Source organism: Apodemus sylvaticus, chromosome 8 (assembly GCF_947179515.1).
Source record: "Apodemus sylvaticus chromosome 8, mApoSyl1.1, whole genome shotgun sequence".
Taxonomy (NCBI): domain Eukaryota; kingdom Metazoa; phylum Chordata; class Mammalia; order Rodentia; family Muridae; genus Apodemus; species Apodemus sylvaticus.
In genome coordinates, this window is record NC_067479.1 from 88,370,029 (window position 1) to 88,381,277 (window position 11,249).

Genomic DNA, 11,249 nt, shown 5'->3' on the forward strand with positions numbered 1-11,249 from the left:
CTTAATAAAGGCCTGGACTTTTGTTATGACTCTGTCTAGAGAACTTGGCAGAATAAATGAAGAAATGGGCCTTGTGCATTCCCTGATTCTCTGAGAGTCCAGCCTAGTGGATTCAGAGAGAACACAGTCCTTAACTACAAATCTCAGTTTATGATCTGGCCTTCCTATTTGAATAGCTTTGGCTTTCTCTTAGGCAATTCCTCTTCCTCCATGAATAGAGTAATAGAATTACAAGTGTATGCATCCACTCATAGCCTATCAAGTTTAATTTAAAATCTATTGCTGATGCTATGTTTTGCTTTCAGACAGGAGCCTGGAGTGGCAGTCCTCTAAGAGATTCTACCAGCAACTTACTGAGACAGAATCTGATACTTTCAGCCAACCATTAGACTGAGCTCAGGGAACCCTATGGAAGAGTTAGAGGAAGGACTGAAGGGACTTAAAGGGATTACAACCTCATAGGAAGAACAGTATCAACTATCCAGACCCCTCAGAGCACCCATGGATTAATCCATCAACCAAAGAGCGTACACAGACTGGTCTGTAGTCCCCCGCCTAAATATGTAGCATAGGCCTGCCTTCTCGGGCCTCGGTGGGAAGGAATGCTCTTGTTCTTGTGGAGGCTTGAGACTCCAGAGAGGGGGGATGTTAGAGGGGTGAGGTTGGAGTGCATGGGTAGGTGGGGAGCACCCTCTTGGAGGCAAAGGGGAGATGAGGGGAGAGGATCATGAAGGGGGGACGGAATAGGGATAGCATCTGAAATGTAAATTAAAATTGATCAAATTTAAAAGGATACCATGTAATACTAAAAATAATGATAATAAATAAAAAATAATAGACTATGCCTTAATTATCAAAAAGTATCAGGTTAGGAATCCCTAATTTAGGGCTTTGTGTGGTTAGTACAAGCCTGCAATGCCAGCCCGAGCAAGGCTAGAGAAGAAACTTTAATTGAAGAGCCAACCTGGGTAGAGAATAAAACAATGCTATTGTTAAAAAAACAAACAAACAAAAACACTCCCTGACTGATCAAAGCACCCATGGCTCTCCAGAGACCCTTAGTAACTTGAATTCAAAGCTAAGGAAATCAAATATCTATTTGGAGTTCTGTAGGCTTTTTGTATGTTCATGGGCATCTCTTTCTTTAGGTTAGGGAAGTTATTTTCTATAATTTTGTTGAAGACATTTACTGGCCCTTTAAGTTGGAAATCTTCACTCTCTTCTATACCTATAATCATTAGGTTTGGACTTCTCATTTTGTCCTGGATTTCCTGGATGTTTTGGGTCAGGAGCTTTTTGCATTTTGCATTTTCTTTGACTATTGTATCAATGCTTTCTATGGTACCTTCAGCATCTGAGATCCTCTCTTCTATCTCTTGTATTCTGTTGTTGATGCTTGCATCCATGACTCCTGACTTCTTTCCTAGGTTTTCTATGTCAAGAATTGTTTCCCTTTGTGATTTCTTTATTGTTTCTACCTCCATTTTTAGATTCTGGATGGTTTTGTTCAATTCCTTCACCTGTTTGGTTGTGCTTTCCTGTAATTCTTTAAGGGCTTCTACCTGTTTACCTGTGTTCTCCTGTATTTCTTTAAGGGAGTTATGTCCTTCTTGATCCCTCTATCAGCCTCGTGAGCTGTGATTTTAAATCCAGATCTTGCTTTTCCAGTGTGTAGGGTATCCAGGACTTGCTGTTGTGGAAGAATTGGGTTCGGATAGTACCATGTTACCTTGATTTCTGTTCATAACGTTTCTACATTTGCCTTTTGCATCTGGTTATCTCTGGTGATAGTTGGGGGGGGCTTTTGGGAGGGGGAAATTGGGAAAGGTTTTTACCATTAGCAATGTAAATGGAGAAGATTCTCAATTTAAAAAAAAAAGACAGTAGTAGATGGCAGGAAATAATCAAACTCAGGGCTGAAATCAACCAAATAGAAACAAAAAGAACTATACAAAGAATCAACAAAACCAGGAGCTGATTCTTTAAGAAAATCAACAAGATAAATAAACCCTTAGCCAGACTAACCAGAGGCCACAGAGGCAGTACCCAAATTAATAAAATCAGAAATGAAAAGGGAGACATAACAACAAAAACAGGAAATTAAAAAAAAACATCAGATCCTACTACAAGAGCTTATACTCAACAAAGTTTGAAAATCTGGACAAAATGGACAACTTTCTAGATACATACCAGGTGCCAACATTAAAATAGGATCAGATAAACCATCTAAATAGTCCCATAATCCCGAGGAAATAGAAGTAGTTGTTAACAGTCTCCCATCCAAAAAAAGCCCAGGACCAGATGGGTTTAGTGTGGAATTCTATCAGATCTTCAAAGAAGAGCTAATAATGATACTCTTTCAAACTCAAGGAACACTACTCATTCTATGAAGCCACAATAATGCCTATACCTAAACCAAACAAAGACCAAACAGGGAAGGAGAACTTCAGACCAATCTCCCTCATGAACATCAATGCAAAAATGCTCAACAAAACTCTGGCCAACCGAATCCAAAAATGCATTAAAACTATAATTCATCACAATCAGGGAGGCTTCATCCCAGGGATGCAGGGATGGTTCACTATACAGAAATTCATCAATGTGATCCACTACATATATAAACTCATGGAAAAAAAAAAAACAAATGGTCATTTCATTAGATGCTGTAAAGGCTTTTGACAAAATTCAGCATCCCTTCATGATAAAAGTCTTGGAGAGATCGGGAATCCAAGGCCCCTACCTAAACATAGTGAAAGCCATATACTGCAAAACAATAGCCAACATCAAATTAAACAGAGAGAAACTTGAAGCAATCCCACTAAAATTGGCGACCAGACAAGGCTGCCCACTCTCTCCCTATCTATTCAATGTAGTACCTGAAGCCCTAGCCAGAGCAATCAGAGAACAAAAGGAGGTCAAAGGAATAAAAATTGGAAAGGAAGAAGTCAAAATATCACTATTTGCAGATCGTATACTTAAGCAACTCCAAAACTTCTACCAGAGAACACCTAAAGCTGATAAACAACTTCAGCAAAGTAGCTGGATATAAAATTAACTCAAACAAATCAGTAGCCTTCCTCTACTCAAAGGATAAACAAGCTGAGAAAGAAATTAGGGAAATGACACCCTTCACAACAGTTACAAATATATTACATACCTTAGTGTGACTCTAACAAAGCAAGTGAAAGACAGAACTTCAAGCCTCTGAAGAAAGAAATCAAAGATCTCAGAAGATGGAAATATGTCCCATGCTCATGGATTGGCAGGACTGATATAGTAAAAATGGCCATCTTGCTAAAAGCAATCTACATATTCAATGCGATTCCCATCAAAATCCCAAATCCATTCTTAATATATCTAGAAAGAGCAATTCTCAAATTCACCTGGAATAACAAAAAACCTAGGATAGCAAAATCTATTCTCCACAACAAAGGATCTCCTGGGGGAATCACCATCCCTGACCTCAAGCTCTACTACAGAGCAACAGTGATAAAAACTGTTTGGTATTGGTATGAAGACAGGCAGGAAGATCAATGGAATAGAATTGAAGATCCAGAAAAGAACCCACACACCTACATTCACTTGATATTTGACAAAGGAGCTAAAAACATCCAGTGGCAAAAAGACAGCATTTTTAACAAATTGTGCTGGGTCAATTGGAGATCAACACAAAAAAATGCAAATCTGACCCATTCTTATCTCCTTGTACAAAGCTCAAGTCAAAGTGGATCAAGGACCTACACATAAAGCCAGACACACTGAAGCTTATAGAGGCAAAATTAGGGAAGATTCTTGAACACATGGGCATAGGGAAAAAATTCCTGAATAGAACACCAATGGCTCATGCTCTAAGAATAAGAATCAACAAATGGGACCTCATAAAACTGAAAAGCTTCTGTAAGGCAAAGGACACTGTCAATAGGACAAAATAGCAACCAGCAGATTGGGAAAAAATCTTTACCAATCCTACATACGACAGAGGGCTAATATCCAATGCATACAAAGAACTCAAGAAGTTAAACTCCAGAGAGTCAAATAACCCTATTAAAAATGGGGTACAAAGCTAAACAGAGAATTCTCTACTGAGGCACTTGAATGGCTGTAAAGCACCTAAAGAAATGTTCAACATCTTTAGTTATCAAGGAAATGCAAATCAAAACAACCCTGAGATTTCACCTCACACCAGTCAGAATGGCTAAGATGAAAAATTCAAGGGACAGCAGATGCTGGTGAGGATGTAGAGAATGAGGAACACTCCTCCATTGCTAGTGGGATTTCAAGCTGGTACAACCACTCTGGAAAACAGTTTGGTGGTTCCTGAAAAATTAGACACAGTACTACCTGAGGACCCAGTTATACCACTCCTGGGCATATACCCAGAAGGTACTCCAACATGTAATAAGGACACATGCTCCATTATGTTCATAGCAGCCTTATTTATAATAGCCTGAAGCTGGAAAAAAGCCAGATGTCCCTCAACAGAGGAATGGATGCAGAAACTGTGGTATATATACACAATGGAGTACTATTCAGCTATTAAAAACAATGAATTCATGAAATTCTTAGGCAAATGGATGGAACTAGAAAGTGTCATCCTGAGCAAGGCAACCCAATCACAAAAGAACACACATGGTATGCACTCACTGATAAGTGGATATTAGCCCAAAAACTCAAAATAAACAAGTTACAATTCACAGACTACTGGAAGCTCAAGAAGGAGGAGAACTGAAGTGGGGGTGCTTTGCTTCGTCTGAGAAAGGGAACAAGATACTCACAGGAGCAATAAAGGAGACAAAGTGTGGAGCAGAGACTGAAGGAAAGGCCACTCAGAGACTGCCCTGCCTGAGGATTCATCCCATAAACAGTCACCGAACACCGACACTATTATGGACGACAAGAAGTGCGTATCAAAAGGAGCATGTCATGGTTGTCTTGGGGTAAGGGGCTGGGGACTGCCAGAGCCTTACACATACAGAGGCAGATGCTAGCAGCCAACCATTGGACTGGGTGAGTCAGAGGAGTTGGAGAGCAGTCCGGAGAAGCTGAAGGAGTTTACAGTCCCATGGGGCTGTAAGTTCTATGCTTATAGGAGTGGGACAGCATGCCTGAAAATAAAGATGGTCTTAAGAGTCTAGAGTTAGAAAACAATTTATAATTTATAAACATATATTTTTAAATGGCCATTAAAACAGCAGTCAATATAAAGAACAAATAGTCTTATCAATTTTTTAAAAACCTTAACAAGAACATATAACATGTCAATAACAATATCAAAACCAAAACATCTAAACCCCCAAACCCAACAAAACTCTAACAGAAAATTATGTTAAGTAGCATGTTCTCGCTGCAGATTTAGCAGCACTGTTATACAGCTGTGCCTAGTCTTTGACACTTGGTGGCTGGGCAATCACCCCACTTCCCTCAAGGGGAATTGTCAGAAAATCAAAGAGCAGCAGATCCAGAAGAAGACTGATGAGTCACTGGTTCCATAAAATTAGGACCCATTCACACTGAGGAAATGTAATATGTTAAAGTAAATCCATCCCGGGGATTCTGTGGTTTCTGGAGACTGGGCTCAGCAGGTGACTCCTGATGTAGCAGGTCATTCTGCAGGATGCTCTCTTCCTGGGCTGTGGCCAGTTCCATCTCATGCTGCAGTTTCTCAAACCTGGGAGAGGATGGCAAATGAGCCACTGGCTGGGTAGAGACCAGCGCTGTTAGCAGCCAGGCTGCTACCTCCCACCACCTCAGCTCTACTAGGTCACTCAACATGGCTTGTTTACCTGAAGTCATTGTTTACACCCCAACAAATAACACTCACACAGTAGCTGGGCCTACAAATATTCTCAGCCTCACACCCAGGTCAGAATCTGACTGAGGTACTGTATGTTCTCTATTTTACTAGAAAAGATAGAACTTTCTCTTGTAGTACATGGGCATCATTTTGTAATGGTAGCCAACCAGAGTCAACACCAGATGAGTGATAAACAAGTTATTGATGGTGAGTCAGTGATGGATCACAGCATTATATAGAAAGACTTAGCACAGTCTTACATCACTGGTATCTGAACAAGGTCATGAGAATAGCTCAGTCCTCCTGTTCAGAAGGCACCATGCACTCAAGTAGCATGGTCAATAGAGCCACTGAGGCATGAGCAGCAATTCTCCAGTTGTATATCTGAGAACATTAACTCTGGAACCAAACAGAAAGCTAAAGTTCCTCAGGACAAGAGCTTGAAAACTGCATCCTGGCTCTCTTTGGGAGTCTGCTGTAAAACAGTCTCTTGAAGGGTCTGCATATCCTGACAGCAGTGGCATCTGCCTGGGTTCATGCTGGAAACTTCTTTACCTATTGATATCTACAGAGCCCTTTTCACAGAAATTGGTAATCACTGGAGGGAGCACCATAAAAGGAATGGAATCTGTTCTCTACAGGGGTGTTCCTAAACAAATTTCAGCCAGAGATGGAGGTGTACACCTTGCGATTCCATAACTTGGGAGAGAAAAGAAGGCAGATCTCTGTGAGTTCAAGGAAAACCTGCTCAGAACAGATATTGGAGATGGAAAAAGGCAGTCACACTGGCACACACACTGGGAGTAAGAATTGTCTATTTTCCTGCACAGAAAGTCTTAAGTAGACTAGCACAATACTTTGAGGTATTCTTTTCATGGTAGTGGCTCTTAGTCTTGCTGATGAACAGACAACCATATATATGGGACTGGGGTGGCTGCACTATCACCTCCCAGACTGGGCTCCTACCTCATCTGGAGGACATCAAAGTGATGCTGGAGCTTCCGTGCTAACTCCTTCTGCTTGATGGCCATCTCCTTCTGTTTCACCACGTACTGCAACATTTCCTCCATCCTTCCCATGTGCTGCTTGTTAGAAGATGGTGTCCTTAGTGGAGGGTTATACATGGGCAAGCACAGACATTCACAGAAAAGTAACCAGATACAGAGGAACCTAAGAGCTTGCTGCTCAGCGAAGCAAACAAGAACCTTCTTCCCCAGCACACTCCTGGGCAAGTGAGAAACCATTTTATAAGTTACAGACTAACAAGAAAGAAATCCAATGTTCTCCTCCAGTCAATGCACACACGCATGAAGAACTGCTCTATCTCTGTCTGTCTGTCTGTTTTTCTCTGTCTCTCTGTCTCCGTCTCTCTCTCACACACATACTGTCTCTGTGTCTGTTTCTCTCTCTCTCTCTCTCTCTCTCTCTTTCTCTCTTTCTCTCTCTCCCTCTCCCTCTCCCTCTCTCTCTCTCTCTCTCTCTCACACACACACACACACATACACACACACACACACATATACACACATAGGAATTGACAAAGAGCAGCCTCATGTGAGATGATCATGGGAGGTCTGACTAAGTTCACCAACTCCAGACATCCCTTGGGAAACAAATCTAGCGTGGACTTTACTGTGTTTGACAAGAATATAGAGAGGTCAGAGACCTTTGTTCCCTGAATCCCAGCATTCAAAGAACTCCTGAATCCCCTTAAAAGCCTTTCCTCCATGCATAATCTTGTAGTCAGGTCTAGACTTGAATTTCCAGGAAGGGAGAACTCTCCACAAAGCTCACAGAAAACAGGCTTGAAGAGTTGCTACTCAGGCTCCTCTCAGTGTGAAACAAGCATTAGGCAAAGAGAAGAGAAGTCCTTGGGTTGTAGGAAGAAAGGAGAAGGACACAGGACATGCAAATAGACAGCAGTGAGAAGCTCTTATTTCACAGTTGCACTAGGCTCTTCCAGCAAGCAGATTCCTACCAGTGATATACCATTATTTCTGTCATGCAACTGAAGCACAGTACTCAGAACTCATTCAATACTCTATGCATAATACCCCATGTATCAGGAGGGCATTCACTCATGTTACATGTTATTTGCCCATCTCTGTCTCTTGACTGCCACTTCAAGCATTGTAGACGATGCTTCCCAATAATTCATTTTCTCACAAGAAGCTAACTTCCCCGAATACTTGTGCACAGACAGAGAAATGAACAATCACATGAATGTGCTGCTGGCTGGATGGGAGTGTGGATTAGAAAGGTGATGGGTGAAAGCAGAGGGGGGTCATAGAGCAGACAGGAAGTCCAGTGGGAAATGGTGTGAGACACTGTCGGTACCCAGATGCCTCTCCATACCTTTTGGTGCTGGGTCTGTGGGTCACTGGCCTCTTCCTGTCGATTCTCACAATTTGACTTGAATTCCCCCAAGTGCTGCTGTAGTAGAGCAAAATCCTCCTGCATTTTCTGGTTCTCCTCCCTCAGAATTTCCATGTTGTTCTTCACATGATTCAGCTCGGCCAGGAGCTGGCTGTGCAGGTTGCTGGAAAAGACTTGCCTAGTAAGACTCTGCTGACTCCTCCTACCATTCCAACCTTGACATCCCACTAACCCTACCACATCCCATGAAGTGGAAAGAGACCAGCACAGCCATGACACCTGCACTCTGAAGATCAAAAAGAGGGAACAGCCAAGTCAGGAAAGAAGAAAGGAATTCTGAAGTCCCCAACACCAATAGAGATCCACGTCCCTCCAAAGAAAGAAGATTCTCTACCTGTCTGTGACTGTCCAAGGTATTGGGGGGAAAATTAGGGGACAAATATCCTCAAGGTAGGACAGGGGAGACAAATGGAGGGCGTTCTTTACAAGTGTTCCTTAACAATCAGCTCTGAAAAACCCTCCTGAGCCCCAGAGGACCAAGGTTGCCTGACCCCCATCTCCTGGTGTGAATCACTTTTCTATCTAAAGGCTCCTGAGCATGGCAGGACAAGACTGGAAGGGATGACAGTCTCTTTCTAACTAAACTGAGTCCAAAAGGCCCAAGTCATGCTGATGGCTAAGAGGCAAAGGGGATAGAACCAGAGCAGGGGACTGTCCCCTCCAGATACAAAGAAAGATAGAAATAGCCATTCAACCCTGTCATGGGTGCCTGACAGGCACTTAGTGATAGAAGCTAGTCTCCTTCTCAAGCACTTTGAAGTTCTCCGAGGCTTCAATGCTCTCACTCTTCAAGGTCTGAAGTCCTGACATAATGTGCTTATGCTCCAAATGCAACTTCTCACAATAGGTTTGTGGCCGGTGGGACGGCCTGGTTCCAGGAGGATAGAATGAGCACAGATCACTCAGTCTGTACCCAGGACTGCCCCAGCCCAGCCAATGCCTCATTCTGGACCTATTTAATGGGCCATCCTGGTGCTGTGTTATCTCCTGTTGCCCTAACCCTGGTCTGGTAAAGCCTAGCTGTCCAGGTTGAGGGTACCCTGGCTGCATGAACTCATCAGTAGGCTGGGGGGACAGTCTAGTCTGGTATAGTCTAAGAAGTCTATACAAGTTGTCGCCAAACAGAAACTTGGGTGATTTCATTTCTCCTGTTTTCACAATAGGGATTCTAGATTCTGAGAAACTTATTGCAGAGGGAGACATTGTATAGAATTCTTGGTTGAGAATCCTGTTCAGGAGAACTTTATAAACTGATAGAGTGACTCAAATGTGATGAAATGTGACCACAAAGGCCAATAGCAGTGCTGTTTAAATAGGGGCTTCCAGAACTCAGCACTGTCATCACCTTGAATGTGTGAGACAGAAACATCCTCAGGCCAAGAGGCAGACCCCTGGATTCCAAAGTCTGGAGGACAGAAAATCATGCAAACATGTAGGTACGTGTGCAGGTACTCGATGTAAGAACACACACACACACACACACACACACACACACACACACACGGTGGGAGGAGAAAGAGACAGAGTCACAGACAGAGGCAGAGACAGAGAGAGCACAATGAGATGTAGAAGAAATGCCTGGAGTAATGCCATCTCAGAGTGTACGGCAAAAACAGAGAACAGCAATGAAGCCAGGACTGTGGTTAGGCAATCACAAGGGAAAATGTAGGGCCAGGCCCTGCCAGGTGCTTCCACAAGCTGAGCTTTCAACTCTATCTCCTTCCAGGCAACTAGGAGACTCACCACAAACTCACAAGAGCTCGGATCTCATAGAATCCATCACCTCTCAAGGCCTTTCCAATGCACTCAGGGAACGCACTCTCCAAAGCTTCAATCCCTGAGATCTGTTACTCAGACCACAGGCTCTGGTTTTCATTTGGAGAAAGCTAAAGAGACCATTTCCCATCTCTCTCCTGTCCAAGCTTCCAATATGCCTCTCCTCTGAGAAGCATTTCAGGACATGAGGTTGGACACAGGGACACCTTGGAGGGGCAGACTCCTAAAAACCAAGATCTCAGAAGGCTAAGATGAGGGCAACATAACAGAATAGAGACCTCCAGACACCACAGACTTTGAGACAGTGAATACCTATTTTCCAAGGGTCCTTCACTGATGACATTGAGGTGATCTTGCAATTCATTCCTCTCAGTGGTCAGCTTGTGAAGCTGTGTTGTCAGCCTCTCTGTTTCCTTCTTCACCTGCTGCTTGGTGACAACAGGTGTGGAGGATGATGGCTGTCTGCCAGCCTCTGTAGGGAGAAGACTACACGTGAGCTTGTGTAGTGAGAAGGAGTAGAGGATGGACAGACCAGCCTGAGGGTTATTGAGAAAGACAGCATGCCTGCCACTCAGAGGCAACACAAAGGTTTTGGCCCAGACTTGAGACGCCGCCTGTGTGGATCTCAGCTCCCCCGTCGTTCTGTAGATGGGGGAGCATCAGAGCATCCAGGTGTTTCCTCTGCCTCCCCGCACATGCTTATGATGACCACACAGCTGGCCTCTCCATGCTTATTAACAACAGCACAGGGAACACCTGGACTTCAGAGCGTGAAGACTGTGGTTTCAGAAGACGGGAATAAAAGGGGCACAGTCCACAAGCACTCAGGTGCTGTGGAGATTCCCAGATCTTCTCCCTTGTTCTCTAGGCAAATGACTGGATTAGAATTGATGCGGGGCAGAACAGGATCAACAGACTGATCAGTTCAGTCCACTGGAATACCAACCTGCCCCCTTCCCAAGCTGCCAACAGGATCTTTCTCTCTTGATCCACTGCCTCTTCCAGTTGTTTAGCTGTACTAGAGAAATGGCTGCCACCCACAATAGCTAATTGAGAAATCTAAGAGGCCACTCTCAGTGAGAGGTTGTCAGAGGACATCTAGTCACTTAAGGTCACATTTCTCTCCCAGTTACTACTGTCAGGAATCCACTGTGCCTAAATGGCCACTAGGAGCGAACTTCAGACATGTCCTGCCCTAAAGTGGGAAATGGGAGTCTGTCCCTTACCCTCATGGACTTCTTTT

General features: G+C 43.5%; 1 protein-coding gene across 1 annotated transcript; it reads right to left on the reverse strand.

The window, feature by feature from the left end:
* Window positions 1–5,250: 5,250 nt before the first annotated feature.
* On the reverse strand, window positions 5,251–10,666 carry LOC127690797 (disks large homolog 5-like). Its single transcript, XM_052190305.1, has 5 exons — window positions 10,609–10,666; window positions 10,319–10,478; window positions 8,150–8,333; window positions 6,761–6,876; window positions 5,251–5,668 (listed from the first exon to the last, which is right to left on the reverse strand). Exons 1-5 carry the CDS (start codon window positions 10,664–10,666, stop codon window positions 5,506–5,508), a joined length of 681 nt encoding a protein of 226 aa, XP_052046265.1. The 3' UTR covers window positions 5,251–5,505.
* Between the last annotated feature and the right edge of the window lie 583 nt (window positions 10,667–11,249).

Coding starts and splice junctions, on each gene's coding strand:
- LOC127690797 (XM_052190305.1), bottom strand. CDS start 10,666: ATGCTCCCCCATCTACAGAACGACGGGGGAGCTGAGATCCACACAGGC. Junction 8,334..10,318: donor GAAGGACCCTTGGAAAATAG/GTATTCACTGTC, acceptor AGTCTTTTCCAG/CAACCTGCACAGCCAGCTCC. Junction 6,877..8,149: donor CACAGACCCAGCACCAAAAG/GTATGGAGAGGC, acceptor TCTAACAAGCAG/CACATGGGAAGGATGGAGGA.